At 42.4% G+C, this 24,765-nt stretch overlaps 1 protein-coding gene across 4 annotated transcripts in view; it reads left to right on the top strand.

Annotated features, from left to right (window-relative positions):
* Positions 1 to 24,765, top strand: part of CDC42BPB (CDC42 binding protein kinase beta) — a 133,527-nt gene that overhangs the window by 27,040 nt on the left and 81,722 nt on the right. For all 4 annotated transcript variants that reach the window (XR_011532839.1, XR_011532838.1, XM_070593335.1 and 1 more), the window contains exon 2: positions 20,461 to 20,552. Coding sequence is in view for 2 of the 4 variants with exons in the window: in XM_070593335.1 (XP_070449436.1) it covers positions 20,461 to 20,552 (92 nt within the window). In the remaining 2 variants the exon portion in view is untranslated. The remainder of the gene's footprint in view (positions 1 to 20,460; positions 20,553 to 24,765) is intronic.

The raw sequence follows: 24,765 nt of genomic DNA, 5'->3' as shown, positions 1-24,765 counted from the left end.
ACTGCAGCTGAGCTGTACTTTTTGTTCCTTCAGACGCTCTGTGGTTCCTTTCTCCATGCCTTCATTCAGGCTGCTCCTTTCTGAACTGTCCTGCTCATGGGTGTGTGCGCACATGTTGGGCACACGCACGCACACTCTTCTGTCTGATGCAGTAGCAGGACTTCAGGGTTGATTTACCTTTTACTCGTTTTTCCCTCTTGTCTCTCCTCCACATCCCCTTCAGGGAAAAAAAAAGATTGTAATGTTCCCCACCTTGTACCTTAACAGCTAGTTCTTTTTTTCTCTTTGTTAACATCTTTATTGGGATAAAATTCATCAGTACAGCTTGTTTCGTAAAATTCTTTTAGTTCTTACCTTATTTGTCCATGTGCTATATTCGGTGTGTTTTCTATTCCTGCCTTCTGCTAAGCCAAGAGGACTCTGAATGGCAGGGAGGTAGCCTTGTGTGGGGGATCCCAGTCGGGCTTTCCTCAGTAAATAGGGTTTGAATTGAATTTGGACTGGAGGCTTGGATTCCTCAGATCTTGCAGGGCATGTTAGAGATGGATAAGAAAGCAAGGTCCCTCCCACAAGACTGAGAAATGGCTCCAGGACAAAGCTTGAGGGTCAACATGAGATGACACTGTTTACAACAGAGGTGCATTGCCACTGACAGGCGCCTGTGACCAGCAGTGGTCCAGATGTATGCAGCAAAGGACTAGTAGCCAGCCTCAGCTTCTGTTTGCTCACATAGCCGGGGCTTTGTGAGTTGACTTTCCTGGTGAATAATTACAGATAGTAGGGTGAAATTTCTTCAGAAGTGTTACACTTGAAGAGCAATATAGGTAAAGAAGGGTTGAAAGACTTATGTTTGAAGAAAAACTGCAAAGATGGTTGAAAGGCCTTAGAAAACTGAACAGTGTTGAAAGGAACAAGAAGCTGTGATTGTTGTAGTCAAGGAGAAGCAGTTTACCAAATCTTTTCACTCTATGATTGGGTTCTTCATTGATAAGAACTTAATTGAAAGAAACAGACAAGTTGCCTTATTAAATTATGATTTTTCAGAGTTAAATTTTGGAATGGGGTACATTAGAGGGTAACAAAAACCTAAAATGTTTTTTTCCTTATATCTGTCTTGGCTAGTGTCATCCCAAAAGCAAGAAGGTAACCCAGCTGACCTCTTAGGGGCAGATTACTAGAAATGGCCCTTCTGACAAGGCTTCAGCACTGACTGCAGAGAGGTGAGACAGCGTAGCCCACCAGTCCCCAGAAACCTGCCCCCAGTGGTCTGAAAGGCGCAGATCATAGACATTACGTCGGGTCAGCCTCGAGTTCAAGAAGCTCTGCAATCAGGGCACAGGTCCATGGTTTTCTTACTTGTAAAAGGGGGCTAATGCTTCTGACCTTGCAGCGTTGCTGGGGTGGGTGGCCAGCGGTAACTTAGATTTGGTGCAAACTCGTTGCCTGACCTTTTTTTGTGGCCACTCAGGTGCTGCGGGTGGTTTCAGTAGCAGATGCACTGGGAAATGCAGAGACCTGGCTCTGTACCTGTCTTACTAAAATGAGGTCAAACAAACAAAATAGAAAGAACTATGACTCTTACATTAAAAATTCTACCGACTAGAAAAGTATAAGAGTCTTTCAAAAAGTTTTTGTCCCATTTTCTCCAGAAGCAGTAGGGTAACATATCTGACTATGCTGTTTTCAAGCGTGTCTTCAGCTCACGTGTTTGGCCAGTCCCTGCAGTGTAATTAATGATAAGCCTTTGAACAAGTTCTGGAAGCAGACGGCAGCCTGACCTGGCGGATGCCTACCACAGTCTCTGCCTGAGGCAAAAGTTTCACTTTAGTTGACCCTTCATACTTTACATATATAAAGAAATTCTTAAACTGGGCGTCAGTGAAAAAGAGTAGCCATGCATGTCGAAATGTGAAGGTCATTAGAAGGATCAGAACACCCTTCCACAAGTCAGCACTGCCATCTGATGCATGATGGGGAGTCGGTAAAAATGCTGGTGTAAGTCGAGTTCAGTGAGGGCTCATTCACTGGGGCGGGGAGACAGAGTGGAGACTAGGGTGGTCTGGACTTCACAGGTAAACCTTCCATACTTCCCTAATCTCGCAGGTCCAGGAGCCTCTGCCTTGTGGCAGCCCTGCTCGGAAAGGCATGCTCATGGGTTATGTTAGGCCTTCCTCAAAAGAGTCCATCCCCTAGGGCTGCGTGGGGCTCTTCTTGGGGCACTTGGTTTACAGGACTACTTAGTGGCAGTTACTAAGTGCTACATAGGTGTCATCCATGTGTAACCTGCCTGGTAGAACTTGTTTGTAACAAGTTCTTAGTAGGTAATTTAGCTGGATTCTAGGATAATTTTGGTGATATAATTTGCTTACTTATTGTTAAATATGACGTATAAATAGTACTAGTATAACTGGTTAGAAAACAGTGTCACCCAATAATAATAGGAGTAGCTACTTTTTAATGAGAACTTACTATATGTTGAGCACAGTGCTAAATGCTTTGTGGGGGTTATCTAATTTAATACTCCCAATGGCTTCTTGGATAAGGACTGTTATTCTCAGTAGGTGAGGAGACAGAGAAGCCAGGTAAATCTACCAGGCTCAGGCAGCAGCCCAGTGGTGTCTGGGTTTAACATCCAGCCCCACAGTAGTTGGCCTGCCCACGAGGCTGTGCCTTCTACATAGTCATGGTTCCGTGATCTTGGGGGAGCTTTACCCTCCCATTTGATAACTGGTACTCATTCTGTACTTTTGATTTTCCTTTTCCTTAAATTTAGAATGTGCATATACAGGATGCTTCTAATGACTCATAGAAGAAATGGCCTGGAAACTGGCTGTTGGTTGTCTTTCTGCTGTAAGCACCAAAGCATAATGTGGTCTTCTGCTTGTACCTTTGTTGGATTTTTTTGACTTGTATATATGACTTTCTTGGCTCTCTCCTTCCTGTCATTCCATCATATGCTTAAATTTGTTTGTTTTTTTTTTTAAACTTAAACCTGTATTTGTGTTCACATCAGCAAGGGAACTGGCTTTAGAAGAGAGACATGGGGCCAGCCCAGTGGCGCAGCGGTTAAGTGTGCACGGTCCGCTTCCGCCGCCCAGGATTTGCCTGTTTGGATCCCGGGTGCAAACGTGGCACCGCTTGGCAAGCCATGCTGTGGTAGGCGTCCCACACATAAAGTAGAGGAAGATGGGCACGGATGTTAGCTCAGGGCCAGTCTTCCTCAGCAAAAAGAAGAGGATTGGCAGTAGTTAGCTCAGGGCTAATCTTCCTTAAAAAAAATAAATAAATAAAAATAAAGTAAAAAATTAAACAATTAAAAAAAAAGAGAGAGACATGTTGTGAAGGTCACTCACTTTACACAGGCTCTTTGCTTTGACAAAGGAATCCCAGAGGACAGTGCCATGGCAGCTGGTTGGGGACACTCGCTGTCTTGGGGTCGCTGCCTCCTTGATTAGGGGCTTCAAGTGGGACATGCCACTCTTGGGCAGGAAGAGAAACACTTCTAAGTGTACACAGAAATGAGCCAGTAGGATTTTATTTCAGTAATAACAAAGCAAGATGGACCAGATGAAAACGAATTAAGAAAAGCAGTCAGGGGCTGGCCCCGTGGCTGAGTGGTTAAGTTCGCGTGCTCTGCTGCAGGCGGCCCAGGGTTTCGTTGGTTTGAATCCTGGGCGCAGACACGGCACCGCTCATCAAGCCACGCTGAGGCGGCGTCCCACATACCACAACTAGAAGGACACACAGCTAAGAATATACAACTATGTACCTGGGGGCTTTGAGGAGAAAAAGGGAAAAACTAAAATCTTTAAAAAAAAAAAGGAAAGCAATCAATCAACTATCCAGTGGAGGCAAAGATGAAGGAATGTGTAGGTGACCCTGGAGTCAGTCCCAAAACTAGGTCTGAGCACAGTTAGCCGAGGTGGGGCAGACCGGCCTTCTTATGACAGCAGACTGTTGGAATGAGATTTTTCCTGGTTTGTTGTTCACTCAGTGCAGCCTCACCACCCCAGCTTCTCAGATTTTCACTGACTCAATCCATACCTTACTTGTCTTCTGAGTCAGAGTCTTACTAAAGAGCTTCCCTTTCCATCCTCTAAAATCTTACGTTGCATTAAATTAAAATTCAAAGTACGTTCACTTTACAATATTGTGGTTCCTGATTATCAGCCTATGTGGAGAAGTTCACATTTGGAGAACTTTATTTGGGAGTTAACAGGGCTCCTTGGAAGATTCTGCTTTCTCAAACCAGTGATTCATAATGAGAAAGATTTGTGACTCCCTATGAAGGATAGTGTTCTGTCATTTAACAAAATATTTTAGTTATTAAAACAAAACCCATTTAATGTAGTTTAAGCATGTATTTCAAAAACTTTATAATAGGTGTTAATCTTTTGTAGATGCATCAGCAGTCTGAACTGTGAGAATAAATTTCAAGCCATTTTGGAACTGTAAACTCATTCTAAGCTGGTACTTGTAAAAAAATGTTTGCTTTTCCTGCCACTTGCTAGCACAGAACCCGACTCTCAGCTCTGGCCCTGTTCTTCTGTTCTCACTGGGTGTTTATATGGTGGATGCTCAGCAGAGGTTGAATTCATGCCTCATCTGCTTTATTGTTCTGCCTGTGGCCATACTCTCTGATCCCTGGGGTGCTGTTCTGGCCCCTTCTTCCGCTACACGAGATCTCTTCCAGAGCTGCCCCTTCACTGCACCCAAGCAGCTGTGGACTTACTACACTGGGCAGCAGCAGGTCTCCTTCGTGTCATCTCTTGACAGAACCAGAGCAGTAGCTGGCATATACCACGGGAGGACTTCCTGGGAGTAGAGAACCATGCTATGGAGTGGAGCTAACTGTTCACTTGGGAGGGAGGAGATCTGTCCCTCATGTCCTCTGCATGTCCCATGGCCTTTGGGGCTCCTGTTTCTTCATTAGTAAATGTACTGTTTGGACTGGATGATCTGTAAGGCCATTTCCAATTCCAAATGTATGATCTCAGAGTAGCTGAGGCTGAAACAGTAGAGAGACTGAGTGACAGGGGTGAGCAGTGCTGGTCAAGGCCAGAGGGAGGCCACGGCGGGTGTTGGAGTAGAGCAAACTGGGACTTCCCCTCTGCCTTCCTGTGGGCTGCTGCCCTGTGACACAGTCCTCTTTCCTCAGACTGTCCCTCCCTGGGCACTCCTTCCAGCCGGTCTGATCTTATTTCCTCTCTTGATAAACAAACCATCAGTTTCTCATTTCACAGTGATTTTCTGTCAGTGTCAGCCAAAGATCTTCCTCCACTCCCAGTTCTTCCTGCTGAAGCTTTTTCCTGTTTAAAGGGAACACTGGACTCCAGTTTTTCCTTTCAGTTGGGATCTCATATTTGCCAGTGTTTGATTAATTAATTCATTGCCTTTTAGGGCATTAAGAGAAGTTCTATAGGAGACAATCTTGGCTTGTGGAAGAATGAAGAGATTAGGAAAAAATTTGTTCTAATAAAAGTTTAGCTATCTAAGGGCTAAAGCTTTATTCAGTCTTTTTTGGTGGAAGATATCCCAAGTTGTTGAATATATTCTTACTTTAGGGAAAAATGCAAGCCTGCCCTGTAGAAAAGGTAACCTTTCTTCATGACTCATAGTTGGGAATGGTCATTCAGTCCGCTGTGTTTATTGCCTAGGGGCTTGGGGAGCAGGGCTTAACCATGTGGAGGTAGATCCTGCCTTCCTGGATCTTGTAGTCCAGCTGGGAGGACAGCAGTGACACGCAAACACAGCCGTGAGGCCTACTTATTGGAGGATTGGCAGCCTCCTGAGTTAGCTGAGTCGAATCAGAGACCGCTTCCTGCCTCAGGGACACCAAAGATGCGTAGGAGGTGGCAGTTGGGGTGATGTCCCTCCTTGGGGAGACTGAGGGCTCTACTTAGGAAGATTCAGGGTTGATTCAGAGCCTGAGCAGCTGAAAGATGCCAGGTATGGTAGGATTGAGGGGAGCATGGCAGTGAAGTGGGGTGAGGCTGGGGTGGAGGAGAGGCAGGCAGGACCTGGACATGCAGCAAGCTCTGGAGGAATGGTAAGCAGGGAAGTGACGTGATTATGTTGGCTTTGGAAAAGATGATGCTATGGGGCTGCAGGGGCTGGAGAGGCAGGAGACCAGTTGAGCCATGATGGTCTGCATCAGAGGAACAGGAAAAGGTGGCTTTGTGATTGACTGAGGGGGTGCAGCTATTGGGGAGTGGTTTGAGGTGGTGACCAGCTACTATGGCTGCAGCTGCCAGTAACAGTGTGCATGGTGCAGGACTCCGAATGGGTATCAAGCCCAGCAGTCACTGGAACTCAGAGCCTCACAGGGGCCAGCTGGTCAGCCTGGGACCCATGTCTCTGAGCTGAAGGGCAGCCATGCCTAAATGTTCTTAGCATAGTCTTCTAGTACTGGCACATTGTAGGCGCCCAGAGAATATTTGCTGACTTGGCAGCTTTTAGTGTTTGTTGATGGAATGTGAAGGAGAGGTCATTTAACTCTTCCTAGTTATGTTTGACCTTCAAAATCTTCAAGTTCACCATGAGAATCAAGCATTATTTCAAGCATTACATCTGGCCCGTTTTCTTCAAGCTATCTATAATGTCTGTCTTCTAAGAGAGTCTTGGTGTAAATGATATTTAAAATGAATCCCTGGGACCAGCCCAATGGTGTAGTGGTTAAGTTCGCGTGCTCTACTTTGGCGGCCCAGAATTTGCAGGTTTGGATCCTGAGCATGGACCTACACACCGCTCATCAAGCCACGCTGTGGTGGCATTGCACATACAAAGTAGAGGAAGATTGGCATAGGTGTTAGCTCAGCGACAGTCTTCCTCAAGCAAAAAGAGGAAGATGAGCAACAGATGTTAGCTCAGGGCCAATCTTCCTCACAAAAATAAATAAGTAAAATAAAATAAAATAAAATGAATCCCTAATGGTGTTCTGGTTGTTGTTTTGCTTTGCACCCTGAATGTTTTAAGTGTGTGACAAGCCATGTTGCACTCCAGTGGTTATAATTCATAGAATTTCGCCTGTAACATTTTGTATTCAGAAAAGCATCCCAGTCTCTAGATTAAGTTGGTGAAATAACATTGGCAGAGTGAAAAATTGTTTAAAAAATGCTAATGCCCTGCTTCTTCCCAGTAAGCTCTGTCTCCAGTTTCCTAGCAATAGACTGGCTCCCCCTCCCACCCCTCACCTCTCCTCCACCCGCATGTCAGCTAGTGGTTCTGAAGTGATGATTTTTTGAAACTATGAAACAGCAGTAGAATCTTATAAGAAAAATCACTTTGGTCTCTTCATTATCTTAGTCTTTGTAGCAGTGACTGTGAAGTACTTTGACTCCATTACTCCATCACTGCTTTCTTCCCCACCCTAAACTGCTTATCCCTGGGTCTCTCCCGTTTGACTAAATGGTACCCCATTCATTGAGTTGCTGAGGGTAAGAACCTAGCAGTCATCCTGGAGTCTTATCTTTGCTTCACCCCATATTGCAGACAACCTTACTTTCAGAGCAGGGCCTGGATGTGGCCTCTTCATCCTCACCTCCAGGGGCCCCAGCATTGTCGTTTCCTAAGCCACCAGGTTCTCTCTTGCTGGGAGGTAGTGCCTTCAGCCCCCTCTACTTCCACACTGCCCCTCCACAGCCTGTTTTCCAAATAGTAACAGATCATCTTTAAAAAATGTTAAAAAAATTTTTTTGAAACAGTTTCAGATTTACAGAAAAGTTACAAGTAACAGTACAAAGAACTTCCCCAACAATTTGAGAGTAAGTTGCACACAGGATATCCCATCATCCTTGTATACTTTAGTGTGTATTTCCTGCAAACAGGGGCATTGTAATCACCAAATCAGGAATTTTTATTGGCACATTGCTGCCATCCCATCTTCAAACCCCACTGAAGTGTCACCAGTGTTTTGATTCTCCTTCATTGCAGAGGATCTGGTGCAGAACCACACACTGCATCCCCTCATCCTCTCTTCTCAGTTCCAGTGTGAACAGCTCGTTAGTCTTTCCTTGACTTTGAAACTTTTTTTTTTTTTTGAGGAAGATTAGCCCTGAGCTAACATCTGCTGCCAGTCCTCCTCTTTTTGCTGAGGAAGACTGGCCCTGAGGTAACATCCGTGCCCATCTTCCTCTACTTTATATGTGGGACGCCTACCACAGCATGGCTTGCCAAGCGGTGCCATGTCTGCACCCGGGATCCAAACCAGCGAACCCCAAGCCACCAAAGTGGAATGTGTGAACTTAACTGCTGCGCCACCAGGCTGGCCCCGACTTTGAAACTTTTGAACATTGTAGGCCAGCCATTTTGTAGAATGTTCCTTCAATTTAAGTTTAGTCCTATTTCCTTATGATTAAATTCAGGTTATGTTACTTTGGCAGGAAAATCACAGAAGTGACACTGTGTTTTTCTCTCTGTGTCCTATTCGGTCATACACAGTGTCACTTTGTCACGTAACTGATGATGTTCACTCTGATCACTTGATTTAGGTAGTATCGGCCAGACTTCACTGTAAAATCACTTTTTTCCCTTTGTGAACAATAAATACTTTGTTTAGATGTACTTTGAAGCTATATAAATATCTCATTTCTCATCAGATTTTTAAATTTATTAATATCCTATGGACTCCTGGTTTCCTCTTTTATTTAATGGGTTATAGTATGTGGCTGTAGTATTTATTTTGATTCACCATCATTCTTTGAGCGCTTCCTTATTTTCTGGCACAGCACGATGTTCCAGGTTCACCTCGTACTTTCCTGATCCAGCTCTAGAATTGACCCAGGAGCCCTGGTTCCTTTGCTGGAGAATGATATTTAGAAACCAAGATCTGGCACTAAATATGCTTATTGTTACTGAGGTGTTGCTGCCTCCAGGCCTCTCAGTGGACAGAGCTAGGACTGTATGTCTGGATGCACCCATTAATGTCTACATTTTTTCCTGTATCCACATATATTGAAAACCATGAGTTCAAATTGATGGCTCCACTTCTAATCCAATACTATAGGGTTTCTTCTCCCTTTTACTAACTCCCTTCCCTGACAATGAGGAAGCTGGCTCCCATTATCCTGACTCTGTTTGCTTATTTGATCAGTCCTCCTGCATTTAATGAATCTCCTGTCCCTGCTCTCACCCTGTTCCCCCGCATGGACGTCCTCACTCCAGTATCACCTCATTTGGGCTCTGATCCCTGCTCTCTGTTGGTTTCTGCCTAAAAGGGGCACTGAAGAGAGACTGGAGGGGCCTGGAGGAGGAAGAAGGGACTTGCAGCTTCCTGCCTGCTTCCTTGTCCTTGGAATGACACTGTAGCAACATTTCCCCTGCTGGCAGTGAAGTGCCTTCTAGTAGTTGGCCCCTGATTCCAGTTTGGTGGTTCGCCACACTGGGAGAGACCCCAGCATCAATTGGCTAACACTCCCCCAGTCCCAGCTGCTGCAGCCCACCCTCAGTGGTTGGGGTTTCGGCTGTACAGAACCCTTTGCCCAGGTTTCAAAAACCCCAGGTTCTTCCTTTGGTTCCCCTGAGGTACAGGCAGTAGCTGCGTCCTGCTCCTGCTGTCTCCATGATAATATAGTGCTCCCTTTTTGCTTTCTCAGCCGCCTAGACAACAGTCCTTTGTGTTAAATTTTCTTTGTTTAAATAACTGGTGTGGTTTCTGACTCCAGTCCAGATGGTGGGGTCACTTTGTTCCTGTGTTACCACTGACTAACACCCCATTTGAAATGGCACTCTTTCTCCTTTTCACCTGTTTGAGTCCTGTCCATATTTCTTAGTCCCCTCCTGTCAGAGGATTCCATGGCCTCAATACCCTGTGGTTAGCGGGGTGCTCTGCCGCTAGGACCGGATCTTCTCTTGTGTTTTTAGCTGATGCAGTCTTAATAATTGTTACAGACCAGTACAGTATTTTCACTATGTCCTCAGAACTGGTTGAAAATATTTGACTTTTTAAAAAAATTTTTTATTTATTTATTTTTGAGAAAGATTAGCCCTGAGCTAACATCTGCTGCCAATCCTCCTCTTTTTGCTGAGGAAGACTGGCCCTGAGGTAACATCCGTGCCCATCTTCCTCTACTTTATATGTGGGACGCCTGCCACATCATGGCCTGCCAAGCGTTGCCATGTCTGTACCCGGGATCCGAACCAGCAAAACCCGGGCCACCAAAACGGAATGTGTGAACTTAACCGCTGCGCCACCTGGCCGGCCCCTACATTTTTTTTAGAATATGGTTTTCCTTTAGACTTTTCCTTCCAGATCCTTTTTAGCGCCATTTTTGAAAAGTAGCTTTCATTCACCTAGTTGATTTCCTATTGTTTGATTCTTAGTTTATCTTTTCAAGTTCTCATCTCGAGTGTTTCCATAGTTTTTCTCCCATTATCAGACTGGCCCTGATAAATCCGTGTGGACATGGATGGATCCATTTCAGGGAAATTTGTACATAACTGTGTAAAATGAGTAAGCAACAAAATACATTTTATCAAAAGAGTAGGAGGAAAACTTGACAAGGAAGATCAAATAACTCTAGGATAATTGGTGTGGAAAGAGGAGAGATCATGAGAAGGCCATTTAGGTCACAGCCTTACCATAAGGTACTTTCTTCACTCTTTTCTGCCTCAGTCCTCACTGCTGATGGGTCCCTGAGGTGGTGGGAGAGACCTTTAGCCCATCTTATGGATGAGGAAATTTAGTCACAGAGGATCAAATGACTCTTCTAAGATGGCAGGCTGCCAAGTGGCGCACTTAGGACTTGAATCTCCTGAATGGGAGCTAGGGCTTTCCCCTGCGTCCCACAGTGCACTTGGCCTCCTCCTGCTCAGGGCAGGGGTGGTAAACAGAACTAGGTGGTGTAGCGTGGGATCACATCAATACATATAGATGGTTCAAACTAGAAATTAAGATAAACACTTCACACCATACTCCAAAATACTCTAAACAACACATGAATAATATTAACTACTTTAAAAAGCCATTTAGCTAAAAATAGGATTGAATGTCAGATCCTTAAAGAGTTGATAACTTTCCTAGCCTTAATAATAAAATGACAAAGGAAAAATGAATTCAGTTTTTTAAAGTGATACTTTTATTAAAACTGATAATTTCTATAAAATAAAAGTAACTTAATTCAGATGAAAAGAGGCAACAGACTGGAGGAATGGTGTTTACAGCTATTATGTCTGACAAAGCCAAAATAGAGTACTTATATAGTCAATTAAAAAAGATCAAGACAAAAAAAAAAGATCAAGACATGATTAATGAGCAAATGTCATGAATGGATAATTGACATATAGTGCGTACAGCCGGACATGGGAGAATATTAGCATCACCAGGCGTCAAAGAACTATCAATTTCAGAGGGAGGTGAGACATCAGTGTAGGGTATTGGGGAGAATTGGTGGTAGAACCAGCAACTCACGTGGTGTGACTCAGGAGATAACAGTTTGGAGGGCAGATTTTAGGAACTGTAAAAAAAGTTAGTGCCTTTTGGAGAGTCCTGGAATTTCATCCTAAAAATTAATTTAAACTAGTAAAAAAGCTGTGTTTATGAAAATGTTCGTTGAAAATTTATTCACCAAGAAAATCATTTAAAAAACTAAGCATTTAACCTGTGTGTTCAGTAGACACGATTTAAAATTGTTGGTGTGTCAACTTAGTGAAATATTATGTAACTGTTAAAATGATAATTGAGTAGTGTAGAAACATGAAAAATATAAGAAGAGAAATAAAAGCAGGATACAAAAAATATCCTGTGTAAACATCAAACTTGTCTGTAAGCAAGAACTGGAATGGGAACGTAGGCAAGTTAAAGTGGTTCATGATACAATTATTGGTAGAATTTTCTTTGATTTCCATGAATGTTGCTGTTCAGTTTGCACATTTAAAACAGTGGCTAGCAAATTTTGTGGGTCTTTGGGGTTTTTGTAAAAGAGTCCAGAATGATGTGTTGAACCACTGCCAGAGTGAGCATTTCTATAGTGTGCACTCTGGTGTGGCTTGTGGCATAGCTCGTTCATACCTGATCAGTCTTCTTTCTTTTCCAGACTCTCTCTTCTGGTGGTAAAATAGAACAAATCAGATTTGTTGGGATTGTTTTGCTTCGTGGTAAAATGAAAGGTACCATTTGGTTCCCCCAAAAGATACTAAGAGAGGTTGTAGTCTGCAGTAGTTGTTGAAAATACGTATTTCCATTAGGAATTTTGGGAATGGTTATTTTTGATGATATTTGAAAGAAGCATATTATATAGTTCAGAGGTGAACTTTTTTTTAGTTGAATTCATAATAGTTTATATCAATGTGAGATTTCAGTTGTATGTTATTTCTTGACTGTCACCACATAAGTGTTCCCCTTCACTCCCTGTGCCCCCCCAGCCCCCTTCCCCTGATAACCACTGAACTGTTTTCTTTGTCCAAGTACTTGTTTATATTCCACATATGAGTGAAATCATCTGGTGTTTGCCTTTCTCAGACAGGCTTATTTTGCTTAGGTAATTCCCTCTGGTCCTTCCATGTTATTGCAAATGGGATGAATTCGTCCTTTTTTTCTGGCTGAGTAGTATTCCATTGTATCTATACCACATCTTCTTCATCCAATCATTGGTTGGTGGGCACTTGGGTTGCTTCCATGTCTTGGCTATTGTGAATAGTGCTGTGATGGACGTAGGGGTGCATATGTCACTTTGGATTGTTGATTTCAAGTTGTTTGGGTAGATACCCAGTAGTGGGATAGCTGGGTCATATGGTAGCTCTATTTTTAGTTTTTTGAGGAATCTCCATACTGTTTTCCATATTGGTTGCACCAGTTTGCACTGCCACCAGCAGTGTATGAGGGTTCCCTTCTCTCCAACATTTGTTATTTTTAGTCTTAGTGATTATAGCCATTTTAACAGGTGTAAGATGCTATCTTAGTGTAGTTTTGCTTTGCATTTCCCTGGTGATTAGTGATTGTTGAACATCTTTTCATGTGTTTATTGGCCATCTGTATATCTTTTTTGGAAAAATGTCTATTCATCTCCTCTGCCCACTTTTTGAACGGGTTGTTTGCTTTCTTATTGTTCAGCTGTGTGAGTTCCTTATATGTTACGGAGATTAACACCTTGTCAGATATATGATTTGCAAATATTTTCTCCCAATTGGTAGGTTGTCTCTTTGTTTTGATCCTCATTTCTTTTGCATTGCAGAAGCTCTGTAGTCTGATGAATTCCCACTTGTTTATTTTTTCTTTTGTTTCCCTTGTCTGAGAGGACATGGTATTTGAAAAGATCCTTTTTAGTTCAGTGTGAAAGAGTATACTACCAATATTGTCTTCCAGGAGTTTTATAGTTTCAGGTCAAGTCTTTCATCCATTTTGAGTTTGTTTTTGTGTATGGCATGAGATAGTGGTCTACCTTCATTCTTTTGCATGTGGCTGTCCAGTTTTCCCAGCACCATTTATTGAAGAGACTGTCTTTTCTCCATTTCATGTTCTTGGCACCTTTGTCGAAGATTAGCTGTCCATAGATGTGTGGTTTTATTTCTGGGCTTTCAGTTCTGTTCCATTGATCTTTGTGCCTGTTTTTGTACCAGTACCATGCCATTTTGGTCACTATGGCTTTGTAGTACATTTTGAAGTCAGGGATTGTGATACCTCCAGCTTTGTTCTTTTTTCTCAGGATTGCCTTGGCAATTTGGGGTCTTTGATTGCCCCACATGAATTGTAGGATTCTTTGTTCTGTTTCCATGAAGAATGTCGTTGGGATTCTGATAGGGATTGCATTGAATCTGTAGATTGCTTTGGGTAGTATGGACATTTTAACTGTTTAGTCTTCCAATCCATGAGCAAGGAATCTCTTTCCATCTCTTTATGTCATTATGAATTTCTCTCAGTAATGCCTTATAGTTTTCATTGTATAAGTCCTTCACCTCCTTGGTTAAATTTATTCCTAGGTACTCTATTCTTTTAGTTGCAATTGCAAGTGGAATTATATTCTTGAGTTCTGTTTCTGTAAGTTTGTTATTGGAGTATAGAAAAGCAACTGATTTTTGTAAGTTGATTCTGTACCCTGAAACTTTACTGTAGTTGTTAATTATATCTAATAGTTTTCCAATGGATTCTTTGGAGTTTTCTATATATAAGATCCTGTCGTCTGCAAGCAGCGAGAGTTTCACTTCTTCACTCCCTATTTAGATTCCTTTTATTCCTTTCTCTTGCCTAATTGCTCTGGCCAAACCCTCCAGTACTATGTTCAATAAGAGTGGTGATAGTGGGCATCCTTGTCTTGTTCCTGTTCTCAGGGGGATGGCACTCAGTCTTTGCCCTTTGAGTATGATGTTGGCTGTGGGTTTGTCATATATGGCCTTTATGATGTTGAGGTAATTTCCTTCTATCCCCATTTTGTTAAGAGTTTTTTTTTTTTTTTATCATAAATGGCTATTGGATCTTGTCAAATGCTTTTTCTGCATCTATTGAGATGATCATGTGGTTTTTATTCCTCAATTTGTTGATGTGGTGTATCACATTGATTGACTTATGGATGCTGAACCATCCCTGTGTCCCTGGTATGAATCTCACTTGTTCATGATATATGATCCTTTTGATGAATTGCTGAATTCGGGTTGCCAAAATTTTCTTGAGAATTTTTGCATCTATGTTCATCAGCGATATTGGCCTGTAGTTCTCCTTTTTTGTGCTGTCTTTCTCCTGCTTTGGTATCAGAGTGATGTTGGCCATGTAGAATGTGTTAGGATGTGTTCCATTCTCCCTAATTTTTTGGAATAGCTTGAAAAGGATAGGTATTAAATCCTCTTTAAAAGTTTGATAGAATTCCCGAGGAAAACCATCTGGTCCCGGGGTTTTATTCTTTGGGATGCTTTTGATTGCTGTTTCAATCTCTTTCCTTGTGATTGTTCTATTCAGATTGTCTGTTTCTTCTTGACTCAGCTTTGGGAGATTGTAGGAGTCTAAGAATTTATCCATTTCCTCTAGGTTATCCATTTTGTTAGCATATAGTTGTTCGTAGTATTCCCTTATAATCCATTGTATTTCTGTGGAGTCTGTTGTTATTTCTCTTTGATTTCTGATTTTGTTTATTTGAGCTTTCTGTCTTTTTTTCTTTGTAAGTCTGGCTAGGGGTTTGTCAGTTTTATTTATCTTCTCAAAGAACCAGCTCTTTGCTTCATTGATCTTTTCTACTGCCTTTTTTGTTTCAATTGCATTTATTTCTGCTCTGATTTTTATTGTTTCTCTCCTTCTGCTGACTTTGGGCTCTGTTTGTTCTTTTTCTAATTCATTTAGGTGTAATTTGAGGTTGCTTATTTGGGATTTTTCTTGTTTGTTATGGTGTACCTGTATTGCAATGAATTTCCCTCTTAATACAGCTTTTGCTGCATCCCATATGAGTTGGTATGGCATGTTATCATTTTCATTTGTCTCCAGATATTTTTTGATTTCTCCTTTAATTTTTTCAGTGATCCATTGCTTGTTCAGTAGCATATTCTTTAGTCTCCACATCTTTGTCCCTTTCTCAGCTTTTTTCTTGTCATTAATTTCTAGCTTTGTAGCATTATGATTGAAGATGCTTGTTGTTATTTCAATTTTTTTTAAATTTATAGAGGCTTGCCTTGTTTCCCAGCATATGGTCTATCCTTGAGAATGTTCCCTGTGCACTTGAGAAGAATGTGTATTCTGCTATTTTTGGATGGAGTGTTCTATATATGTCTATTAACTCCAACTGGTCTAGCTTTTCATTTAATTCTACTGTTTCCTTGTTGATTTTCTGTCTGGATGATCTGTGTAATGATGTGAGTGGGGTGTTGAGGTCCTCTATTACTATTGTGTTATTTTTAATATCTTCTTTTAGGTTTGTTAATAGTTGCTTTAGTTACTTTGGTGCTCCTGTGCTGGGTGCATAGATATTTGTAAGCATCATTTCTTCTTGATGAAGTGTCCCTTTGATCATTATATATTGCCCCTCTTTGTCTCTCTTTGCTTGTCTTGTCTTGAAGTCTACTTTGTCTGATATAAGTATTGCTACACCTGCTTTCTTTTGTTTGCCATTAGCTTGGAGTATCATCTTCCACCCCTTCACTCTGAGCCTGTGTTTGTCATTGGAGCTGAGATGTGTTTCCTGGAGTCAACAAGTTGTTAGATCTTGTTCTTGAATCTATCTTGCCACTCTGTGTCTTTTTAGTTGAGAATTCAATCCCTTTACATTGAGGGTGATTATTGATGTATGAGGGCTTAATGCTGTCATTATATCACTCGTTTTCCAGTTTTCCTGCATATCCTTTGTTTCTTGCCCTGTGTGTTTTGGTCTACCCATTGAATTATGCAGTTTTTTATGCTGTGTTTCTTTGTTTTTTCCTTATTTATTTTTTGTATCCCTGTTCTATGTTTTAGTTTAGTGGGTACCCTGAAGTTTGTATTCAGAATCTCATGTATAAGATAGTCCATTTTCTGATGGCCTCTTATTTCCTTAGTCTAAACTGATTCAGTCCCTTTCCTCCTCCCCTCCTAAGTTATTTTTCTCATATCTTATTCCAACGTGTGTTGTGAGTTTGTGGTTAAAGTGACAAGATTGTCTTTGTTTTTGGTGTCTTCCTTCCCTTTAGCCTAATGCTATGGTTGAATATTTGCTGTCGTATTCTGATTCTGTCTACCTATTTGTCTCCTTACTCTGTGTTTTGTGACCACTTCCTCCATTTTTTTTCTTTTTTCAGGTATGAGGGGCCTTCTTGAGGATTTCTTGTAGTGGGGGTCTCGTTGCTATGAAGTCTCTTAGCTTTTGTTTGTCTGGGAAAGATTTAATTTCTCCCTCATATCTGAAGGATATTTTTGCTGGATAGAGTATTCTTGGCTGAAGATTTTTATCTTTTAAAGTTTTGAATATGTCATTCCATTCTCTCTTAGCTTGTAAGGTTTCTGTAGAGAAATCTGCTGAAAGTCTGATAGGGATTCCTTTGTAGGTTATTTTCTTCTGCCTTGCTTCCCTGAGTATTCTTTCTTTGTCATTCATTTTTGCCAGTTTTACTACTATATGCCTTGCAGTAGGTCTTTTTACATTGATAAATCTAGGGGACCTGGAAGCTTCCTCCACACATATTTCTCTCATTCCCTAGATCTGGGAAGTTCTCTGCTATTATTTCTTTGAATACGCTTTCTGCTCCATTCTCTTTCTCTTCACCTTCTTGAATACCTATAATTCTTATGTTGCATTTTCTCATTGAGTTGGATATTTCTCAGAGACATTCTTCATTTCTTTTAGTCTCAGTTCTCTCTCCTCCTCTGTCTGGAGCATTTCAACATGTCTGTCTTCGATTATGCTGATTTGCTCCTCTATGATATCCACACGAGCATCCAGGGAATCCATATTTTGTTTTGTCTCTTCCATTGTGTCTTTCATCGCTAATATTTCTGATTAATTCTTCTTTATAGTTTCAATCTCTTTTGTGAAGTAGCTCCTGATCTTGTTGAATTGTTTGTCTATATTCTCTTTTAGCTCATTGAGTTTTCTGATGATAGCTATTTTGAATTCATTGTTGTTTAGCTTACATATTTCTGTGTCCTCAGGACTGAGTTCTGGGTGCTTGTCGTTTTCTCTCTGGTTTGGAGGTTTGATGTAGTGCCTGATGTTGGAAGGTAGGGTCTTTCTCATTCTGATACTATTCTGTTGCAGTTATAGCCTGTCGCCACTAGGTGGGGGTCGAGAGCCACGTGTTTTGAGCCCTCTGCCTTCAGCTAAGATGGTGCTGCATAGGTCGGGCGTCGGGCGCTTTCTCCTGCTGCAGTCCCAGGTTTCCGATCACCTGTCACTATCTGGTCTCCAGGGTTCTTGGCTTGATGAGGTCACCCCACAGAAAACTTTTGCCTATTAGAGGGCTTCCCTCTAGGCTACAAGGACCCTAGGGAGTCCTGGGTGATCCACGGACATGTGACCCCTCCCCCACTCCTTCCCTCACGCATCCTCCCCAGCAGCAACCACAGTCTTTAGGGGAGGGAGCGAAGTTCTCTCTTACCTGGTTCTAGCTCCTCTGACGGGGGCTCCAGCCTCTCTGCCCTTCTTCATGTGGTTGCGTGTCTCTCTGAGGATTTTTGTGTTTTTAGAGTATTTTCTGGTGGAATATGGTTGCTCCTTTTTGTTGTATGTTGGAGGGGAGAGCATCCCAGGCAAGTTCACTCTGCCGTGATGCTGACGTCACTCCCCAAAGATGAACTTTTAAGTTCTAGCTCCAGGATTTTCTTTCTTTTGTTGATGTTTGTGGTGAAGAAGATTGGCCCTGAGCTAACATCTGTTGCCAGTCTTCCTCTTTTTGCTTGAGGAAGACTGTCGCTGAGCTGACATCTGTGCCAATCTTCCTCTAGTTTGTATGTGGGATGCCACCACAGCATGGCTTGATGAGTGGTGTGTAGGTCCATAAGGAGTCTGAACCTGCAAACCCTGGGCTGCCAAAGCAGAACACACAAACTTAACCACTATGCCACTGGGCCAGCCCCTAGCCTGGCCTTCTAAAAAAAATAATTCGGGCCCTGTCTATTCTGTTCCTAATCTCTGTGTTGATGGGCATTTACGGTGATGGTGGTAGTAACTCACTATCAGTACGTGCCAAGAACCTTCTGGTGCTCTGGCTATTGCTCCTTGGATCAGTGAACCATGGTGATCAAACCTTAGTGGTACTAAACAACTATGTAAGGATAAAAAATATAGAATTAGATTAATAATATGGAGCTCAATTAAAAGAAGTCCATAAAATGTCAGATTGCAGGTTTTTTTGGGTGGGAAGAGATTATTATAGGTGCACGTGTAGTTGTAAGAAATAATACAGAAAGGGCCCTTGTACACTTTGCCCTGTTTCCCCCAATGAGACCATTTTGCAAAACTGTGTAGTGGAGGATTTGAAAAAGAGCTACTGTATATAGGACAAATGAAAGTTAGCATAAAACATGTGAATTTAGGCCTGAAGGTGAAAATAAGAACAAGTGTAAGAGATATGATTAACTAAATGGGTTCTAGACTGAGGGGAAGATGGATAGTGGTCAAGAGGGTGTTGTGGGGCCAGCCCCGTGGCCGAGTGGTTAAGTTTGTGTACGCTGCTTCAGCGGCCTGGGGTTTGCTGCTTTGGATCCTGGGTGCGGACCTACATCCTGCTCATCCAGCCGTGCTTTGGTGACATCCCACATAGAAGAATTAGAATGACCTACAACTAGGATATACAGCTATGTACTGGGGCTTTAGGGATGAAAAAAATAAAGATTGGTAACAGATGTTAGCTCGGGCCAATCTTCCTCACCAAAAACCCCCCAAACAAACATACCTTTAAAAAAAGAAAAAAGAAAAAAGAAAGTGCTGCTTGTGGAGTTGAGCTGCATGGCGTCAGGTCTTGGCTCTGCCACTTGCTCTGTGTTCCTGGAAAGGAATAAGCAGACTCTCTGGAGCAGTTTCCTGGGGCTGCTGGAACAAATTACTACAAACTGGGGGGCTTAAAAGAGACTTTTTTTCTCTCACAGCTCCAGAGGCCAGAAGGCCAAAGTCAAGGTGTCAGCAGGGCACTGCTCCTTCTGAAGGCTCTAGGGAAGAATCCTTTCCTATCTACCAGCTTCTGGTGGTGGCAGCAACCCTTGGTGCTCCTTGGCTTGTAACTGAATCGCTCCAATCTGTGCTTCTATCTTCACATGGCTTTTTTCCCTGTGTGTCCAAATTCCCTCATTTTATAAGGATACCAGTCATGTTGGATTTAGGGCCTATCCCATTCCTGTTTGTATCCTCGTCTTAACTTGATTACGTCTGCAAAGACTTCCAAACAAGGTCATATTCACAGGTTCCTGGTGGACAGATTTTAAGGGGACACTGACCAACCCAACACGCTCTCCAAAGAAACGTGGCTCACTTTCTCCTCCCTAAAATGTGGATAATAATAGAATTAATCTCAGAGAGTGGGTCTGTGGAACACAGGGAGCAATATGAAGTGCTTCTCCCAGTCCTTGACTGAGGTTACTGTGAGAGGCTCCACTGATTGTCAAGGACGGTTCCTTGTGTCTAGGGGGGGTCCGTCATTGTCTTGGAGACTGTCTCAAGTTTCCCCAATGCCCTTGGCTGAGCCGACAGGTAGAGCTCAGAGCTCGCTCCCCTGGCACTGGTGTTCCTCACAGCAATTACGGCGAGCCTTGCCACAGAACAGGCAGGGGTGCACTTGGCAGTCACTGTTCAATAGGTAGATCTTAGCTGTAATGATTTTTCCCAGGGGATCTTCCTGTGGTGGGATTTGTTGTAACAGATATTGAAGTATAGGTGCTAATAATAAACAGCTGCATTAATTTAGCATAAATACTGGCTTTCTAAATCTTCCCAGATATTAAACATTTTAAAAATAGTCATTTAAAAAGTAAACATTTTTTCTAAATAAGTATAACTTAGTGTAATACCCCAATCAATTAAATTTTGATATAGTATCAGCTTATTAGAGTAAATTGTTAATTTTACTTTTTTAAATTTATAGCTAAACCATTTACACAACTGGTGAAGGACATGCAACTTCATCGAGAAGACTTCGAAATAATTAAAGTAATTGGAAGAGGTGCTTTTGGTGAGGTAAGATAAACTTTATTTTGTTAATTTTGCATAGATTGCCAAAACAGCAACAGCTCCCATCTAGCATTTTTATGGTCCTATATATTGATTTTGGGATAAGTAATTATTGGTGTCATTTGGAGAGTTCTTGGTGGACAAAATCTGAAAGGTAGAATTAAGAAGAGAAAAATAAAAACAGAAGCTTGTGATAGGGTTTTTATGACTATTATTTTTATTACTGTTAAATATTACTTAATAGTAATATTATTTACTATTTAGTAATAATAGTAATATTATTTATTTAGTATTTAGTACTTATTTAATATTTAGTAAATAATAGCAATATTATTTACAATGTTATTATTTAATAGTAATATTGGAGTATGATTATTACTCTAAGTAATGTCTGGACCAAAATAGTTTCTTACAGAGAAATAAGTTTTTAAAAAATCCACTCGTTAACTGAAAAATGTCTTGGCAGTCATTTTCTAAAAAATGCACAGAGGGTATAAGGACAGTCATTTGCATTATTTGTCTTGCCCATGTCAGTCCTCGTGCTCGTAACGAGTCCGCTTGCATGCACAAGGGAGGAGGGCACATTGCACACTAGGCCCCTCACGAAGGACGTTTGCTGCCTCCACTCTGTATTGGGCATGTTGTCCTTCCTCCCTGGGCTAGACAGCTTCAACGGGGAGGCCACAGCTTCTGCAGGTGGCGCTCTCCTCCAGGCTCACGTCCAGCACCCTCCCTGGCAGGGGGCGGGTGGTTCTGCCCCAGCCAAGCAGAGGCTCAGGCTCCCTCAGCAGACAGTATCAGGTGGTTTTCTAGTTAGTCGTCTTCACAGTTTTGCCTCGTAAACTTTGAATGTATTAACTCCTATACTTCGGTTTTACTGTTAGCTCTCCCAGGCTGGAGAACTGTGCTTGTCGGTTACTGAGGAAGAGTCCAACAATAAAACTCTGTGTCACATCACAGCAGCGTGTGTGCCCTGCCTGACAGTGAACCTACTGGACATGACTGTAAAGTGCTACAAAATGTGAGATGGCCTTTGTTCTGCAGGGCGTGCATTTTATATTGTGTAGATGAGAAAGTAAGCAAGCAAAGAGAGAGCTTCCTTGCTCTGAAGTATCTCTTGTGACTACTGAGTTGAAACAAGGCCCATAATCTGTCTTAGAAAACATCTCAATATTTTTGATGATTCGTCTGCTACAGGCACCTGGTGACACCCCTGCTTTATCTGTAGGGCTTTAGCGAATACACAAAAAGAAAATACGCCTAAGAAAATGCTTAAAAGATAGAGTGAGAAAGCTCTGGCCTGCCTGAGCAAGTGGAGGCAGTTGTGTGTTGTGCCCTCATCGCTTCTTTGGGAACTGTCCTGGCCTCAGATCAGACCCCAGCCCCAAGTCCTGTGACAGACCCTCGACTCTCATCCTCATACCTCACTCCCAGCCCTGTCTACATACCCCGCCCCCCGGCCCACCCTTAAGAGTGAAGGGCGGGCAGAGGGGAAGCAGCACCACTGGGGTCCTGCTTAGTGGAAGCCTTGTCCTCTGGGATGGCAGCCCCTCCCAGGCCCATCCCAGGCTGACTGGATCTCCACTTTGACCTTGAATGACCCTGGATCCAGGACTTCCCAGCCAAATTCAACTTACTAAGGGCTGGAATGGGACAGGGAGGTTGTTTTTTAAAAAATAAAAAAATAAAAAATATTGAGGTATATTACATATAAAATGCACAGATCTCAGTGTACAGTTTGAGTTATGACAGATGCTTACACCTGTGTAACCAGCACCCCAATCGATACAGAGCATTTCTATCCCCTGGAACTTCTAAGTTTCCCTCCTCTTGCCTCCCAGACACCCCCACATGGACTCTATCCATCCCCAGGAGCGACTCTCCTGATTGTCACAAACAGGGAAACTTGTTTAAAGGAACCATGGGAAAAAATTGAGTTCCACATAGAAATAACAAATCTCTGAGCTGTAGGTAGGTTATATGATGTTGTAAGTATGGTTTTGTTGTTTAGTGAGAAGAAAGAGAAAGCCTTTTAAAATTAAAACCTGGTTCAATTCAGTGTATACTTTTACCGACTGGGTCTTCCTTGTCTTGGAAGCTATGCCAGGCTCTGGGGTGGAGATGAGCAAGGCCCAGGCCCCTGCCGAGCTCTGCAGTTACATCATGCCCATTTGAGAGTGTTCAGAGCGGCAGGAAGAGGGCAAGAGGGGATGACCTTCAGGAGGAAAGTGAAAGAAAAAGGAGAAAATTGTTGTACCAAAATAGTCTGCAGTTATTTTTAGTGCTCTTCTTCACCAAAGAACCTAATGTAAAACTCACTTTTCTGAGTTTCAAAGACGATAACATCGATCACCTTTCAAGTGCCTCCCAAATTAAGAGAAACACGTCCTTGCCTTCCCATCAAGTACGCCTACCCCATGGCTTGGGCTCCGCATGCCGGCCCTCCTCAGCCAACTCCTCCAGCCGCCCAGCCGTTCCGTACCTGCTCTGGTTCCCTGTACCTGCTCGCCAATCCTTCCCTGCCATTTCTAGAGTTTTGGATTCTGTAGCTAGTGTTACTACCACCATCATTGCCTCCCTGGGGTATTCTTGTAATCATATATTTCAAGTGTCCCCAGTTTCAACTTCTCTGTCTCTGACAGCACCAAACAGATCACAGAAATGAAGACACTCTTTATCAATGTTGGGACCAGAAGTGTGTTTTGACATATGGTTCTAATTGAATTGCTTTTTCCTAATGACAAGCCAGGGGCGGTCAGAGTGTGTGGGTGTGTGTGTGTGTGTCTGCAGTGGAGCACAGGTGTGTGTAGTTGCGGTCCTGAGACCATGGGATGGGCTGCTGGAAAGCCCTGCACCCTGGAAAGAATTTGTAGAGTGGAGAACTTGATGGACAACATAATTGTGCATCATGCATAGTAAGCATATGAATCTGCTACCTCAAAATTGCAACCTGCCTCCCCCACACAGTCTGGAGAAACATTTCTAGATTATTATTTAAACAAGGTTTAGAATATTTGGGGAATTGCCCTTTTTCTTGAGCACAGTGGCTTTGAAAACACCTTCTTCTTCCCCTCAGTATCTTGGGGACAACCAGTCCAGGAAGTTCCTTTGATCCTGGCACCCCTCTGGAGAGCAGTTCCCCAGCTAATGTGGTGCAGTATACAGAGGTATGCTTTCAACATGACAGCAGCTAGCAGCTGATTGACGGTGCTGTTTGCCCTGCTCAGCGTGATGGGCCTTTCCTGCCTTCACAAGCTTGAGCACATTGAAACCTTCTAGCCGCTGGCTGCACCTCTGCTCCACTGGAAAGATGGGAAACTTGTCTGGAGCGGGGGTACTGGTGGTCCTAAGGTGGCCTCTAGTGGAGCTAGACTCGAATCCCAAAGTCTTTGTGCCCAACCACTCTGCCCGGCTGTCTCTCTTTTGTTCCTAGAATGACTTAAAAAAAAGAAACAAAGCTTTGGAAGCTTTGTTTAGAAACAATTTCAAATTAGCAGAATAGTTGTATGAATAGAATGATTCAAAGAACACCAGTCTAACCCTTTACCCAGATTCCCTTTTGTCAACGTTTTATCTCATTTGCTTTATCATATTTGCTGTGCTCTTTTCTCTGTCTCTGTCTCTCTCTCCATCTGCCTCTCTCTCCCCCCTGCTGTGTGTGTGTGTGAAGTGTGTAATTTTTACTGAACCGCTGAGAGTAAGTTGCCTATGTCAAGCAAGACCCTTTACCCTAATACTTCAACTTCATAACCACAGTTCTTAAATTTAAAATTGATAGAATGCTTTTTGTCTGATCTACTGTCTTACACTAGTTTTGTCAGTTGGCCCAATGATGTTCTTTGTTGCATGTTTTTGTTTTGTCCTTGTCCCTCCAGGACCAGATCTGAGCTCGCATCAGGTGTTACACTTAGTGTGTCCCAGAAACACTTTTTATTGTTTTGTAAAATTATTTGATTTCTTCACTGAAACATCTAATTTTGGAGATAATTTGTAAGATCATCATCTCTCTTTGAAGCAATTAAGACTGAGTTTTTGCTCAGGAAGAAGTTTCTAGTAAACCAAATAAGAGTTTTACAAATTGTTTGCTTTATGAGTTGTTCAATGGAGAAAGCTTGTTCAATATATAGGGTTTGGGGATTTCTTTACATTAAACTTCTACATTTCCTTTCTACTTTTTCTTAATTTGACAAGTATTTTCCATGTACAAATACATTCTTTT

Source organism: Equus przewalskii, chromosome 25 (assembly GCF_037783145.1).
Source record: "Equus przewalskii isolate Varuska chromosome 25, EquPr2, whole genome shotgun sequence".
Lineage (NCBI taxonomy): Eukaryota > Metazoa > Chordata > Mammalia > Perissodactyla > Equidae > Equus > Equus przewalskii.
This window is presented reverse-complemented; position numbering and strand designations above follow the sequence as displayed.